A 17,482-nucleotide genomic window follows, 5' to 3' on the forward strand; every position below is an offset into this window, starting at 1 on the left:
CAGGGCAGATCTTATAAGCATTTCGTTCTGAGTAGAGGAATGATGTGTTCTACTTTTCTTTTCTTTTTTTTTTTTTTTTTTGAGACAAAGTCTCGCTCTGTCACCCAAGCTGGAGTGCAGTGGTGCCATCCTGGCTCACTGCTACCTCTGCCTTATGGGTTCAAGCGATTCTCCTGCCTCAGCCTCCTGAGTAGCTGGGACTAGAGGCACACACCGCCATGCCCAGCTAATTTTTTTGTATTTTTAGTAGAGACGGAGTTTCACTGTGTTAGCCAGGATGGTCTCGATCTCCTGACCTCGTGATCTCCCCGCCTCAGCCTCCCAAAGTGCTGGGATTACAGGCATGAGCCACCGCGCCTGGCCACCATGTTCTACTTCTCTTTACAAAAGATCTCTCTGGTTGCCTTGTTGAAAAGAACCTGAAGGACAGCAAGTAGTGTGAAGGCAAGGAGACTGGTTAGGAGGCTTTGCCGTATCTGAGACAAAGATGTTGGTCTTAAATCTGGGTGATGGTAATAACAGAGGTATAGAAAAGTGATTATCTGTCGGTGCCTTTAGTATCTGAAGTGAAAGGGCCATACTTTAAGAGGGTAATAAAAGAATTGAGTTATATTTGAAATAAAAAGAATATTAATAGCCCTGGATTTAGTTTTAGGATTATTTTATACAAAAGTGAGAATCTTTAGAAATGTCTACAATTGGAATTGTTTTGGTAAGTTTATGGGGCATACACTTTTCTCTCAGTTTAATGTTTTGTTACTCCACTTTTTCCACTCTCATTTTGCTTGAGTTCAGCTTTTTCTTTGCCTGGATTTGAAACTTCTCCCAAAATTTGATTGTATGAGTAAATACTTCCAAAACAAAACTAAAAAAGGCTCATCAGTTATTCATTTATTAGTATTACATTCTCCCATCTTTTCTGTCTGATTTCCCTTTACTTGATGGAAGGACTCACATAGATCTTTACAATTAGTAGAAGTTTTGCCCAGTTTTTACTTTTTAATTAAATTTTATAAAAAATTTTCTACTAACAAAACAAAAGAAGCATAATTATGACCTGTTATTTGTGTGTGATTTCTATAAAATTTTATGTTTTAAAATTTTATGTTCTTTCTCCACTTACCAGTAAATTAGACTTTATCCTTCAGTTGCATAACTGAAAACATTTTGGAATATTGATAATTTTAATTCAGTGCCATTGATATGTAGATTGTAAAAAACTCAATGAATTCAATCATCTTTGGCTTTTTGTTATGAATCATACTGAAATAACCATCCTTGTTGAGCACTAATGTTAGCATTAGCCTATTCTCACTCTGCTATAAAGAACTACCTGAGACTGGGATAATTTATAAAGAGAAGAGGTTTAATTGACTCAAAGTTCCACAGGCTGTACAGGAAGCATAGCGGGGAGGTCTCAGAAAACTTACAATCATGGTGGAAGGCAAAGGGGAAGCAAGCATGTCTTACCATGGTGCAGCAGGAGAGAGAAAGAGAGCAAAGATCTTTTAAACAACCACAAATCTCATGAGAACTCACTCATTATCATGAGAACAGCAAGGGGGAAATCCGCTGCCATGATCTAATCACCTCCCACCAGGTCCCTCCCCCAACACTGGTGATTACAATTCAACATGAGATTTGGGTGGGGACATAAAGCCAAACCATATAACTATAGAGATTTGACATAAATATCCAATACTCTGGCTGGGTGTGGTTGTTCACATCTGTAATCCTAATGCTTGAGAGTCTGAAGCAGGAGGATTGCTTGAGGCCAGGAGTTTAAGGCTGCAGTGAGCTGATTGCATCACTGTACCCACTGCTGGGTGACAGAGCAAGACTCTGTTTCTAAACAGCAAAAAACAAAACAACCAAAAACAATATTTATGCTGTGCAATTTTTTAATATTCTTATATTCTGGTATTGTGATATTCTTTCCCTAATAGCCGCAGTTTGGCAGAAGCCTGTTCAGAAGGAGATGTAAATGCTGTGCGAAAGTTACTCATTGAAGGGCGAAGTGTAAATGAACACACAGAGGAAGGGGAGAGCCTCCTTTGTTTAGCTTGTTCTGCTGGATACTATGAGCTTGCACAGGTTCGTATTATCAAAATAAAGCTTGTTGTTTTTTATAAAACTGGCTTGCTTACTAAGGAAATAATAAAATAAATCTTTCCAACCATTTGGATTAATTCAACAAATAGTTAGATAAATTTTGTGTGCTTATAGCTCTTTTACTACGACTAGGTAGACATTATATAAATACATGCATTCAAAATTTTTTGACGGTTATCATTTCTTAATATCTTTTTAAACTATTTTTCTCTCATAAGGTTTTGTTGGCAATGCATGCAAATGTGGAAGATAGGGGAATCAAAGGTGACATTACACCTTTAATGGCTGCTGCTAATGGAGGACATGTCAAAATTGTGAAGTTGCTGCTAGCTCATAAAGCAGATGTTAATGCACAGTCTTCAACAGGTCATGCATATTTCTTTTTCAGTTTTGCTAAGTAGTAACATCATTTGGTAATAGTGGTTTCGCATGAAGGTGATGTTTAGTGCTAATTTTTCAGTTCTCTTATTTCTTAGATGTGCTACATATTCTCATACATCTGTGTATGAATTTTGAAATATATAGAATATATTTTGAATGATATTCTTCCTATTTTGTTTATAAGGGCAATTGGCCTTTTAAGGTTCTTTAAGATAAAAGTAAAACACTGACTGACCCAGTTAGACGGACCACTCTCTTGGAAATTGAAAGGTGTGGGCTGTAGTGCTCAAACCCATGTTTCCAGTTTTTTAGGAGAGAAATGGTAAGATACGGAGAAAAAAAGATTGTGGAACAAAAGGATAGTCCATTGTTTCCTACTGTTACTAAATTGTGGCCCACAGAAAAAGTATTGTGAAAACATTGTGTCCTGAAGAATAGCATAACTTTAGTCTAAAATATATATATATGTATTTTCAAATTTGGTCCTAGATAGATTTGTGTAAAAGTTCTAAAATTTCATGGAAATATTTTGTGCATTTCCTTCATGCAGATTTTTCAAATTTATTAAATGTTTTTTAAGATCATGTTGTGATTTAAAGGGATTTTTAGAAACTCTTATTTTACCCAGAAGGTTGATTTTTCTTGTAATATGGGAAATTTTTATCAGCAGAAAAGTTTTAGAAATTATTGAATTCAATTTCAGATTTAGAAATTTGAATTTGATCAGTTAACTAGTATTTGAAGTTGTAATGAAAACATATATGATTAAAAGGTATAGTATAAGGTATGTATATGATGAATAATTTTAAGTTAGAAACATTGAAATAAAAAAAAACTTGTGAAGCATTTCTCTGATAAACATTAAAACAACTTTTTTCTCATCTTAAGGTAAAACTTAGCTCCAGGGCAGACTTGCCCAGTTCTTTTACAACTCTCCAATCTGGATAAGTGTATATGATTTTCCACATGTATTTGACTTTGGTTTTAAATGGAGAAGGAGAATAGGGAGTTGATTTCAGAAAGATAAAATGCAGTAGGAAAGGAATTTTATATATAGATATATATTTACATATATGTATGTGTAATTTAATATTTATTATGGTTATAGTCTTCCGTTTCCATTTTCTTAATGTAAATTAGCACTTTGATTTATTTTGGTATTTTATGTTAATATATTTTTATTTTTCCTAATTAAAATAGGCAATACAGCACTTACATATGCTTGCGCTGGAGGCTATGTAGATGTTGTAAAGGTGCTCTTGGAATCCGGTGCTAGTATTGAGGACCATAATGAAAATGGTCATACCCCTCTTATGGAAGCTGGAAGTGCTGGACATGTGGAAGTAGCCAGATTGCTGCTAGAAAATGGGGCTGGCATTAATACGCATTCCAATGAATTTAAAGAGAGTGCCCTTACCTTAGCTTGTTACAAAGGTACAGTATAAACCTTTCTTGAAACAAAGTTTTTAAACATGTGAAATTATAATTATTTTATGTGATCTTGTTTTTAAATTAAAAAATAAAACATAATAATAGCATATAGTATGTAATTAAAATGTTAAGTGTTTACAGTGTTTCAGTTTATTTACTATTTAAATTTTTAAAATATAGATTTAACATTATAAATATTGTCACTGAAAAATGAGTATTAATTGATCTAATTTTTATCAGAAACAGTTCTTTTAATATGAACTGTATAATAGCTTTCATGTCGAGAAGATTTTGCTTGGTATGAAGGGGTACATGGTATTTTAAATGATGTCAATGAACCTGAAAATATTGATAGTACAGAAAATGCCCTCCTTTGGCAGGCCAGACAGCTGCCTGGAAAGATGTTTGGTCTGTAGATAATTACTGTTCTATATTCTAGATTGTTAAAACGCAGCCACAGAGCCGAACATTTTTTAGACTCCACATATATGACAGATAAATGGCTGTAAAGTAAGGTGTTTTACTTTTTAAGAAAGTAAATTAAGAAAATCTTTTATTAATAAAGTTTTTTGGGCTGGGCGCGGTGGCTCAAGCCTGTAATCCCAGCACTTTGGGAGGCCGAGACGGGCGGATCACGAGGTCAGGAGATCGAGACCATCCTGGCTAACACAGTGAAACCCCGTCTCTACTAAAAAAAAAATACATAAAACTAGCCGGGCGAGGTGGCGGGCGCCTGTAGTACCAGCTACTCGGGAGGCTAAGGCAGGAGAATGGCGTAAACCCGGGAGGCGGAGCTTGCAGTGAGCTGAGATCCGGCCACTGCCCTCCAGCCTGGGCGACAGAGCGAGACTCCGTCTCAAAAAAGAAAAGAAAGTAAGTTTTTTATTTGAAAAAAAAAAATCATGCAATTTTGTGTTTGTTTAGCCATTCAATTCTATGTTTTATGCCATATATCTATATAGTTGTCCCATATTATTTATATCATAAATTCTTGACCCCTAGGCATCAAGAAAAAGCTTTTGCAAAACCTAGTAAAAAATTTAAGGAGACACTCATTCTCAGTGACTAACCTTTCACTTGCACAAGCTTACATGTGAGTGGCTTCTTAAATTTTGCACCCTGTGCTTTGATTTCCTCACCCTAGTTCTGGCCTTGGTGTTGTTTTTTCTATATAAGAGTAGCCAAGGTTGTGTGATGCCTTTTGGAATAATTTCATTTATAAACATGAAAATAATCCTTATATATTTGGATTAATTGACTAAAATTTAACTTAAATTTGAAAAATATGGTTTATTTATAAAGTGCTTTTGATTATCTCATGTTAATAGATTTTCAGATAGGGAGCACAACTGAGGTCCCTTAGTTCCCTTCCCCAACCCTGTTTACAATTAGGCAGAGGCTGATCTTCATTGGGAGGAGAGGAGGTAAGCCTTGGGGTGGGCTGATTGGGTGGCTCTCTCCCCTTCTCACAAATACTTTTGAACCCAGTACTGGCTGCATTTCACTACTGAGTCCCTGCTGGCCAGAGAGCTTTGAGATGGGGCTGCATGTAACTCCTCTCCCCTCTCCCCTTTGCTTGTAGCCCCACCCTGCTATCCAAAAGGGGCATCTGAGGTTGGGGCTTGCAGGCTTTAATTAGAAGCTGGATAGCGAACTGAGCTGGTGGAGAACATCTCTACTACTTCCAGGTATCCATGGACCCCTTTCCCTTCCTCTCTTTCTGATGAGGTCTCGTATGATGTAGACTGACAAGGAGTTGGGGAAGAGAGGGAAGTCAGGCTGAGACTGAGCACTAATGTGGGTTTTGGGGAGGGGAGAATCACAGAGAGAAAAAGGGATGGTAGGTAGTTGGCAAATACAAGACATGGCAGATACTACACTTACCAAAGTAAATTTTGTGTAACTGTTTACCTGTGACTCCACTATCTGTCCTTCTCCTGCATCCCAGTTGAATAAGAATTGATTGTAGCTGATTCTAAATAAAGCTGGAAAAAATTAAATAATTTTTCTATTGTTTTTTGCATAGAATCTGAAGTCTTTTTTAAATTATAATTTGTCTTCTGCTTTTTAACCACTTATCTTTATCTGAACTGAAGCATATGGTTTATTTGAAACTGCATAAATGTGTGTACATGTTTATGTTATAATTAAATATATAAATATAAATTAAATGGTGTGGTTTGAAGAATATTTTTATACATACAGTTCCCAGTTTATAAGCAGGTTTTTCCTAAAATGTTTTTGAGTTAGGTATTGGAACTTTAAATACATTTTCTCACAGAAATAACTTGACTGATCATTATCTCAGGCTACTAGTTCGTGAAAATTGATTTATTCCATAGCATAAATAAAATAACTATAACATGCCTGGGCTCTTAAAAGGTTGTAGAGGGAACATTTTGGGTGTTGGATTTTAATGGCATCTTTGTTCACCTCTAGCAGGGACTCTAGTAGCAGCAGTTTCTAGGGCAGTAGAGTAAGGGGTAGAACAGCAAGATCACTTGTGTAATTTGTGTTCTACAGTTAAGGGTAGCTTCTAGTTGACTTTATTATGCTTATAAATTTAATGCTGTAAGTTAAATATAACTTTTCAAAGTATTATAATTTTAAAAATTATTTTGGAATAATAAAATATTTTCAAGTAATCTTGTACACTTTTGGTTTAGGACACTTAGAGATGGTGCGATTTCTTTTGGAAGCAGGCGCGGATCAAGAGCATAAAACAGATGAAATGCACACTGCTCTAATGGAGGCTTGCATGGTAAGATTGGTGAAATATGCGAAATATGTTTATATATTAACCAGGGAGAGACAGAGTAGTATACAATGAATGCCTTTTCAATGGGTGCTATGATTCTGTTTGTCAGAACCTTATTGAATCAGTTGTACAACATTAACTTCTATTAAAGTTATTTTCTGAAGCTTTACAATGCTACCTGCATTTTTAGTCTCACATAGCTATACTGGTTTTATATAGTTGTCGTCACCAAAGTGACTCTTATAAAGATTGGCTGAGGATATGAAAAAGAAAAATATGGCCAGGCATGGTAGCTTACGACTGTATCTCAGCATTTTGGGAGACCAAGGTGGGAGGATTGGATTAACAAATTAAAATGGAGGCCAGCAGTTCAAGACCAGCCTGGCCAACATACCAAGACCCCCTGTCTATTTTTAAAAATGTTAAAAAAAAGAAAAAAGGAAATATAATTCAGAGTATGTACATTATTAATAAGCATAACATACCTCAAACCAATAAATAGACTAAACAAAAATTTTAAAGTAGAGCATAATTTGTGTTACATAATTTCCCCTCTCTCACGGTTTTTTCTGAGCTCTAGATTGTCTTTTGAAGAGCTGTGTTTTAGAGTTTGTATTGGGGAATGGCTCATAACAGTACTCTTAAACCTTTGTGTCTTAGTTTATGATTTATGACACAGAAGTGGATCAAAATATTATAGAAAAATTTATGAGGGGAACATGCCAACGGTAGAAAGGGCCCCAAAAGAATCTGAAGTTTCTTGTCTCATCTCCCCTTCAGAGAATAATTATTGAAAGGATGTTAAATTTTATTTACTAGTTTTTAAAATATTAGGTAGCCATTTAAGACTTGAGTTATCTATTGTTTTCCTTATTGCCATCTTAGTGTTTGCTTTAGCAAATTATTTTTTTAACAAATAAAAGTTTTTCTAAGCTTTTGAGTTCTTCATCTGTAAAATGAGGAAAATATCTTTCTCTGAGAGTTGTGAGGATTAAATGAGATAATGGATATAAAACACATTAATAGTATTAACAGCAACAGTTTTAAAAGTTCCCCGTCATAAGGAAATTTATTGCCACTCCTTACTGAGGAAACAGCCTGTGTGTAGTTTAAGAAATTAAAATGGAATAATCTGTAGATCTAGCCAACATGCACTGGGAGTAAATATTATAAGTGAAAGGTATTAGTAGGGGCCAGACATGTGAAAGACTTGCTATAATACTGAGTTTTTAAACTAGGATTTAAAGGAAATGTAGGAGTTCACTATCAAGGAAGAAGATTCAGCACTGAAGAAATAGCAAAGTAATCAAACTAATAAGACATTAGATTCTTCTCTACAAATTGAAAAAGAAAAAAAGTAGTAAGACATTAAAGTTGTGTAGTGTGAAAGCATGGAGGCAAAAATGGGCATGGTATGTTTGAAAGAATATGTCTGGGAGATAACATGTAGATGGAAAAAATTATTGAAGGACAAAAAGAAGGAAAAAGAGGGCCTTGAAGTTGCCAGTAATTAGGAAAGGAGTGGGAAAAAGTGACCAGTAAAGGAGACAGAATATAGAATTTTCTTTTTGTATTCATTTTTGAGACAGGGTCTCACTCTGTTCTCAAGCTGGAGTGCAGTGGCATGATCGTGGCTGACTACAGCCTCAACTTGCTAAGCTCAAATGATCCTTCCTCCTCAGCCTCTCGAGTAGCTGGGACAAGTGCATACCACCACACCTGGATAATTTTTGTGTTTTTTGTAGAAATGGGATCTCACCATTTTGCCCAGGCCTGTCTCAAATTCCTGGGCTCAAGCAATCCTCCTGCCTCAGCCACCCAAAGTCCTGGGATTACAGGCGTGAGCCACCACACCTGGCCCTTTTCTTAATTTCACTGGTACTTGGATGATGAGCAATACAGAAAGTACCATGTACACATTGTATTCACCTAACACAGCATGTATCCTTCTCCCACTTCTCCAAAAAGGGTTGCATTTTTTCCTAACTAATCAAAAGTTTGCTTATCCTTAAAGATTCTTATAAAATTCTTCTTTCCCTCTCTAAACTTTATCCTTTTAGCATTTAAGTTTGTACCATACAGTGTTGATATTATCTGTGGTCTCACTATAGTCTCTTATTTCACATACTTACTGTTTTTTTTTTCTAATGGTAAATAAGCTTCTTGATCGAAGGTATCATGTTTCTACTTATTTTATATTTTCAATCTCTATTTCCCTCTTCTATGTTAACAGAATATAGGCAGTGCATAATAAATACTGATTTACTCAACTGTTAAATGTAGATCTATTCCTATTTGAGTGGAGATAGATAAACTTCATTGTATAGTAATTGAAAAGGCTTCAAGTTTTTCAAGATTTTTTTAATGGTGCTGATTTAATTTTTTAAATTGTATTATGATTAGGATGGCCATGTTGAAGTAGCTAGGTTACTTCTTGACAGCGGTGCCCAAGTGAACATGCCTGCTGATTCATTTGAGTCACCATTAACTTTGGCTGCATGTGGTGGGCATGTGGAACTTGCGGCTTTACTTATTGAAAGAGGAGCTAGCCTGGAAGAGGTCAATGATGAAGGTTATACACCATTGATGGAAGCAGCTCGAGAAGGACATGAAGAAATGGTGGCATTACTTCTGGGTCAAGGTAACCATATCTATCAAGACACTAAAGTATAAATGTGTAAAACCTAAGAGTATAATTGTATAAAATTGAATTTTAGTATTTCAGCTTTCTAGTAGAGTTGCAATGAGCTGTTACACTAACCAGTGATGAAGTATTTACTGTGAAAATGACTCCCATACTGTGTTAAACAAAATCAAAGAAACTTCTTCAATATAGAACTTTCAGAGACATCATGTGCTATATGTGAGTGAAAAACAACTGGTATTGGCAAGACTTGTGAGTTAAATAGGGGAATATAAGAGTCAACATTTCTAAAAGTAATAGATCAAGAGAATGTATTCCTTTGGGGGCAGAATACCTACTAATAAATATTTAATAGATCTAGTGTTTTATAAAACAGTATGGAAACCATGCAGTAAAGACTAACTTGATGAGAGTGCAAGAATGCACTCACATTAGAAGCTGTCAAGGGGCTCAGTACATAAACTTCTCTTTTGGGAAAAGTGAAATAATTACTTCACTATGTTAAGATATCTTCAGTTTGGAAGTAATCTCCCATCTCTGTATTTGTAGCATGACTTTATTTTTCTTTCAGTAGTAAAGTTTTTGTCTGGACAAATTTAAGAGGAATGAAACTTTTAAAAAAACTTTTGTTTTTATTTAGAGGTAATGTTGACTATGATTTTTAAAGCATAGGTTTTGGAGCAGACTTCTTAGATTGAATCACAACTCCACTGCTTGCCAATTTTATAACTTTAGGCAAGTTTCTAACCTTCTGTGCCTCAGTTTTTTCATGTGTAGGGTTATTGTGACAGTTAATACGTATATATAAAGCTCGTAGAACAGTGCTTGTCATATAGTGCCTGTTAAGTGCTAGCTATAGTGATGGTAGTAGTATTGATGATGATAATGTTGTGACCTTGTATAAGTTAAATAACCTCAGTTTCCTTAGCTGTAAAATGGAACTAATAATAGTAATAATAATAATACCTAAACAAGTTGTAAAATGCTTTGATATTGCCTGGGAAATAGTAAGAGCTTATTGAATGTTAAGATTTTTATTATCATCTTCGTCATCATCACTAGTATCTTTATCATTTTTGAATCACTATAATGAGAGGATGTAGCTTATATTTTTTAGTTATTTTATCACCTGACTTGTACCTTCTGGCTGAGTAAATATTACTCCAGCTGTGGTACATCAAATCTGGAAGTGGTTTTAATAGTTTTATTTATTTTTATTTTTAACTGCCTTAGGAGTTAGGAGAGAGGCACTTTCTTATTTATCATAGTAATATAAATGTTCATTTTTGAGATATAGTTTATTAAGACACAATCATGTTTTTCATATCTCTGGAATAAGTTAATGATTTTCTTTAAATAATTGGAATCTTTATTTTAGGAGCAAATATCAATGCACAGACAGAAGAAACTCAAGAAACTGCCTTGACTCTGGCTTGCTGTGGAGGCTTTCTGGAAGTAGCAGACTTTCTAATTAAGGCAGGAGCCGATATAGAACTAGGGTGTTCTACCCCTTTAATGGAAGCTGCTCAAGAGGGTCATTTGGAGTTAGTTAAATACTTACTAGCTGCAGGTAGGCATTTTTGCATTTGGGAGAAGTTTTTTGCGTGATTTATTTAACTAAAAATGTCATGTGCAAATATTTTTATGATGCTATGATACACTGAATGTGTGAGTTTAAGAAAAAGTGTGATATACCTTTGTATGTATTCTGAGCAGTTTACCTTACTGCTGTTTGAAGTATTTGCAGCTTTAATTTCAACCAGTTTTGTTTGTAATTTTTTTAATGCCTACAATATTCCGTGTTTCTAGAAATGAATAAGGTTTTTTTGTTTTTGTTTTTAATGAGTAAGGTTTTAATTTGTTTAACTTGAGGAGATATGACTTATCCAGAAGAAGTTTTTATTTCCGTCATATATTATATGTCTTACGGCTCTTTTAAGTCTATGTATTATTTGTTGACACTACTACAGGAGCTAACGTTCATGCAACAACAGCAACAGGGGATACAGCACTAACATATGCCTGTGAAAATGGTCATACTGATGTAGCAGATGTCTTACTTCAGGCAGGCGCAGATCTGGTAAGCTATTTACTTTTTAAATCTTAATATTTAACAATAAGAAATTAATGTTAAATTATGGAGAGTCTAGACAAAAGGTATTTCTTTACTTTCAGTTTTATGGGGTTTTTTTGTTTTTTTTTTTTTTGCCATTCTTTCTCTCACTTAGTCACATTTTTTTCCCACACTGTTTAGTGTCCATTCTTTTTTTCCTTAATAGGGTTAGTCACTGCATCATCCCTCATTTTCCATAGAAAAAGGAAATTTTTGTGTTACAGATATTAATGCAGATTAATTTTCCCTTAGGTATTTAACTATTTTTAGAAGTTTTTCTGATTTGGTATAAAAAGACAAATGTGGCTTAGAGGAATTTCAGTATTGCTTAGGAAATAAATTATGCCTACAATATTCAGAACATTATTAAATAATAGAAGAGTTTATAAATACTTAATAAATAATCTTTTCCCTTCAGTACTTTATAATTTCAGGAAAAATAATAGGTGACATAAATACTGAGGTTATTATAAAAGATGTTGTAGTGAAAGTGCAGAGTAAAGAAGCTCAAAAGGTAAAGCGGTCATCTGATGTATTATTTTGGGGTGGTTAAAGTTTGGACAGATAGATATGACAGTGTTGTGGCTAAAGAGGTATTTCAATAGGAGAAAATATTATGAGTGAAGCCTGAGGGCTGAGGAAGCATAAAGCAACTGTGTGTGGGTAGAATAGGTGGTCTTCCAGTCTAGCCTGCGGGGTAATAGGAATAAGACATCCAAAGGCCAATTTTAGTTAAAATGTGAGCACCCATATATTTATGGGCCTGAGATTCTAAGATTAATAAGCAACTGTGCTCTTTCCTTCATAGTTTATGACAAATTCATGTGCAGGCAGCAACAAGCCCCCCTTCAGTAATTAGTTTTATAAACTTAATAATTTATAATTTAACCTTTCTTTTGTCGTTTATGAAAAGAAAATGTTGAATTAGATTATTGCTGGGGCCACTTAATGTTAGCACTAAGTCTAACAAGGGAGACATAAGCACACAACTAACTAGAATGGAACATGTATAATAAGTGCTTCAAGCTTGTTAGACTTAGAACTTCTTCAGCGTAAGAACTGTATTCCTGATGTTTGCCGCAATGGCTCTGAAACAGACAGCAATGTAATCTTTAGTACTTGGTTAGTTGATGGCAATTAGAAAAACCTAGGAAATGGCTTAAGGGAAAAATCAGAAATTGTTCATCAGATGTGAAGGTTTTTTTAAAAAAAGAAATTAAAAATGCCATGCAAAAGATACTTTTTCTCAAATCTTTATTTTTTTAAGATTGAAAATTTAAGATTGAAAATTTCACCAGTCGTGTTCTTGATTAGTTATTAATCATAAGTATGCAGTAGAGTTTCCATCCTTTTGGGACCCAGAAAGCTCTTGTAACATCTTAGAGTTGATGGTTTTAGAAATGTTTATCATTTTTATATAAGGGAAACGAGAGAGAATAGGAAGTCTGTAAAGAGATGGTAATGATATACTTACCGAAATTCATAGAGGTGGGATACACATGAGAGGAAGATAACTTGGAGTGGATGAGGATAATGCTCATTATATTGATTGTTCAGAGAAGGCTAGAGTACTATACGTGCATGTTCAAGTACCGCAATTCATTGTGTAGAGATAGGGACAGATTACTCAGATGCATTTAGATGAGGGCATCATGATCACGTGACTATAACTTCAGTTTTAAAATTATTTCCAGTGCTCACTTTGGCAGCATATATACTAAAATTATTTCTATAGAACATGTTTATAATTTGATATTTTTTTTAATTAAAAAATGTATTTCTTAATTTCCTTCAAAGCATTATATTTAAATATTTAGATTCAGAAATCAGTCCAATTATTTTCCTTTTGATTTCCATGAAAAAGAATACTTGTTCACTGGCAATTAAATGATTAAATGTCAATTAAGTCTTTTTTTTTTTTTTTTTTTTTTTTTTTTGAACCAGGAACATGAATCTGAGGGTGGAAGAACTCCCTTAATGAAAGCTGCAAGAGCTGGTCATGTTTGTACTGTTCAGTTCTTAATTAGTAAAGGTAGGTTTGTTTAAAACAGTTGTCTTTTTTTCAAAGGTATCTACGCCTGCCTTCATTTAGAGATTTAAGGATAAGGCTCTTTTGAAGGCAAGAGAGTGTCATATAAGGATGGACGCTACTGACATTTTATGAATGGATAGTTGATAAACATGCTGCCATGCACAGACCAGCTTCAAACTAGAAATAATTGTCATACCAAGTAGCACACTTGTTGAGAAATGTATAAAGGAAAGGGAAATTTCTCTGTGTCAAAACTGAAGATTTAGGTAACAAACTCTGCTGTGTTCATGTAATATAGTATTATCTTGAAACCTGGAATTTTATGATGTTTCTGCCACTAAAAAAGTTTGTGGTAAGTAACATTTCTACCATTTCCCGGTCCTATGTTTCCTTTTTTATAAAATATAGGGAGCTGGTTATAAATATAGTACAAAAAATGTTCACAATTGAAATGTGACAAATATAGCAAATTGCATGAGGATTTTCATTCATGATCAGAAATTTTAGTTTGAATATTAAAGACCTTAATGACCAAATAAAACAAAAGGAAGTATATTATTACTTTCTTTAAATTATTTCTTGCGTGCTTACTATGAAAGTTCTAGTTGAGACAGTTTTTCATTCAGAGTTCATCCTAATCTTAAGTATAAGAGATTACAGATTTTACTTTTGATTCTGCATTGATAAAGGAAAGAGGAAGCCAGGTGTGGTGGCTCACCCTTATAATCTCAGCACTTTGGGACCCCAAGTCAGGAGGATCCTTTGAGTCTTGGAATTCAAGACTGGCCTGGACAACACAGTGAGATTCTGTCTCTACAAAAAATTTAAAAATTAGCCAGGCATGGTGGCTTGCACCTGTAGTGGCAGCTAGTTGGGAGGCTGAGGTAGGAGAAGCACTCGGGCTCAGGAGTTCAAGGTAATAGTGAGCTATGATTGTGCCACTGCACTCCAGCCAAGGTGACAGAGTGAGACCCTGTCTCAAAACACAAAAAGGTGTAGGTCATATACAATTTTAAAAGGCAGTAATATACCATTTTCTTCATATAATAATAGTAAAGAAATCTCAAGTTTATAATTGTTTATAGGTAAAGAAAATTTGAAATAACTTACTGTTGGAATTAAACATTTTGACATGCACTGGTGATATATATTCATAACAGTATTCTCAAGCATAGCATTATATACATAATTGCTGTCCCCTCTCATTGGTTAATTTTAATGAGTTCGATTTCAGTTTCTTTCTGCTGTTTTATTTCCATTTCCCACGTTACTTAACACAGTAATCCAAATTAGGGATAGAGGTCAGGTGCAATGGCTCGTGCCTATAATTTCAGCACTTTGGGAGGCCAAGGCAGGAGGATCACTTGAGCCCAGGAGTTTGAGACCAGCCTAGATAACATGGCAAGACCCCATTTCTACAAAAACAACAAACAAATAAATTAGGGATACCTTCCTATTTGGGAGTAGGGGTGAATTATCTGTTTTCCTTGTCAGGTATTTCCTAATGGGAAGAAAAAGGGTACTGTTCTATTTAGTGTTTGTTCTCTACATATTTCGCCCATAGAGGGCAGTATAGTTTATTTTTATTCAGTCATCTTTTCTACTGAAGAACTTAAAATACAAATAAAACTTCATATTTTACTTTTAATACAGTTATTACATTAGGAGTAATAGGTATTTTGGGTATCTTTTACTGGTACATACTGAAACCTTTTCAAATTATATCATGTTTGTCTGGGATTTATTTACTTTAGAATAATTCAAGATAGGAGAGGAGAATTAATGTAGGATATTTGTGAAATGAGATTGGACATGTGTTTATAATCATTAAAGCTCGGTAATGGGTATGTGGAGCCTCATAATACTATTTTCTCTACTCTTCATGATTTTTAAATTTACCATAATTTTAAAAAAAACCATTTTACTAATATGATTTTCCATGCCTTTTCTGTTTTAGGAGCCAATGTGAATAGAACCACAGCTAACAATGACCATACTGTACTGTCCCTGGCTTGTGCAGGGGGTCATCTGGCAGTGGTGGAACTACTTTTGGCTCATGGGGCAGATCCTACTCACCGTTTGAAAGTATGTAACTCAAATGTTTGCGTGGCATTGTGAATTAATATTTCTCTCTTGGTCGTTATTACAACATATCATGTACAAGTTCCATTCATAATGGCATTCTAAGTGTAAATTTTCTCCTTTTTCACTTAAACGTTCTTTACCAAACCTATGATTTTAATGTGGCTGGGACCTGTTGGCTTTATCTTCCTAAGTGATTCTGTAAACTAACTTATTTTTCTTCACTTTTTTTCCGCTTCCATATTCACTCTTTTAGGATGGCTCAACTATGTTGATAGAAGCTGCAAAAGGTGGCCATACAAGTGTTGTTTGCTATCTCTTGGATTATCCTAATAACTTGCTTTCAGCCCCTCCACCAGATGTCACTCAGTTAACTCCCCCATCCCACGATTTAAATAGGGTAAGCTTTTGAAAATTAAAGCATTTTATGGCATGTCTTCTTTATCCTAACTTTTTCATTTATAATTTCTGTTTAAATTAGGTTATTTTTTGTTCTAATATGTAGTTCGGTTTGTAAATATGTACTCGATACAGTTAATGAACATCTGGTATAATATTCGGATCCTAGATAATATGATTATGCTTTAGCTTTTAAAGGTCACAATAGCAACTTGAATTCAAAGCCCACTAAAAAATGTCATGGTAAACAATTTGGTGCCAACATGTTTTAAGTAAATATGTCATTGTCTCAGATGACAATTTAAAAATATTTTCAAAAAATCTCTGTAATTTATTCTTTATTTAGAGCATACTACTTAATGGATTGTGTAGGACACTAATAGTCACTTAGTGTCCTTTGTCTTAGGCTCCTCGTGTACCGGTTCAAGCACTGCCCATGGTTGTTCCACCTCAGGAGCCTGACAAACCACCTGCCAATGTTGCCACCACTCTTCCCATCAGGAATAAAGGTCAGTTATACTTCTAAAGACTGTTTCTTACTTGGTGTCCAGGTAAAAATAAGATTACCAAAAAATAGCCATTTCTACAAACAAGGAATTTTACTAAGTTGGCATTATTAAATTTGTTTAACCCATGATAAAAGCATGTTATTGGGAGAAAAAAAAAATAGTTAATAACACTGATTTGTGCTAGAATTAAAAGTTTTAGCATGAGAAATTCAGATGCTCATCTTTGATGCAGTTCTGATTATAGATGATTTCCTTTAATAATTAGTAATTTTAATGTAAAATGTTAAGCTTGGTATAGTTGAGTGATATTTTTATAAAATACTTACTTAAATCTCTGCAGTTATAAAGGCATAAATTAACAAGACGTATCAAATATTAGAAATTTAGAATGACTGGCTTAATATAGATTTTACATCTGGGATACCTTTTCTCAACCAATAATTCAGTTACTTGAGATATGCTTGTTTATTTCTCTAGAATTCTGAGGTCCATATTTGACTTGTGGATGTTACACCATGCATGTTCTTAAGTAATGTCCCCAGACATTTTATACCTACCGGTTTGAATCAGTTTTTCTTTTAAAAAGTTTTACGTGAAGAAACAATGCAGTTTTTATTTTTTGGTTTTTGGCTACATATATTCTTTTATGAACAAGCATGCTAAGTATTTTCACCAGCTCTTTTCAGTCACTACTATCAACCTAGAGCCTTGGCACCTTTTTCAGTTGATATAGCAAACAATTGATTGCTATACCTATAGCCAGATCTGTCTATTCACCTGGCTGTCAGAAGATACAGTGGATGGCATAGTCCAGCATCTTTTCTTCCGGGGAAACTGAATCCCAATTCTCTACTGGCCAGATAGCTGTGTGAATATGTGAATTTATATCTTGCCTCTATTAGTCTTGAAGATGGTAGGCCCCAGCAAAGACATATTTTAGTTGGATTTAATTTCTTGTTACTTCTTAGTGGTTTGGGTACTCTTTGTGTGTATGTGTGTGTGTTTAAAAGGCACAGACTAT

General features: G+C 34.4%; 1 protein-coding gene across 13 annotated transcripts in view; it reads left to right on the top strand.

Moving 5' to 3' along the window:
• Window positions 1-17,482, top strand: part of ANKRD17 (ankyrin repeat domain 17) — a 183,160-nt gene that overhangs the window by 99,447 nt on the left and 66,231 nt on the right. For all 13 annotated transcript variants that reach the window (XR_012434875.1, XM_045392500.3, XM_045392501.3 and 10 more), the window contains exons 4-14: window positions 1,947-2,094; window positions 2,331-2,478; window positions 3,694-3,927; window positions 6,591-6,685; window positions 9,086-9,323; window positions 10,705-10,896; window positions 11,297-11,406; window positions 13,384-13,471; window positions 15,429-15,556; window positions 15,810-15,953; window positions 16,359-16,461. Coding sequence is in view for 12 of the 13 variants with exons in the window: in XM_045392500.3 (XP_045248435.2) it covers window positions 1,947-2,094; window positions 2,331-2,478; window positions 3,694-3,927; window positions 6,591-6,685; window positions 9,086-9,323; window positions 10,705-10,896; window positions 11,297-11,406; window positions 13,384-13,471; window positions 15,429-15,556; window positions 15,810-15,953; window positions 16,359-16,461 (1,628 nt within the window). In the remaining variant the exon portion in view is untranslated. The remainder of the gene's footprint in view (window positions 1-1,946; window positions 2,095-2,330; window positions 2,479-3,693; window positions 3,928-6,590; window positions 6,686-9,085; window positions 9,324-10,704; window positions 10,897-11,296; window positions 11,407-13,383; window positions 13,472-15,428; window positions 15,557-15,809; window positions 15,954-16,358; window positions 16,462-17,482) is intronic.

This window comes from Macaca fascicularis, chromosome 5 (genome assembly GCF_037993035.2).
Source record: "Macaca fascicularis isolate 582-1 chromosome 5, T2T-MFA8v1.1".
NCBI classification, from domain to species: Eukaryota; Metazoa; Chordata; class Mammalia; order Primates; family Cercopithecidae; genus Macaca; species Macaca fascicularis.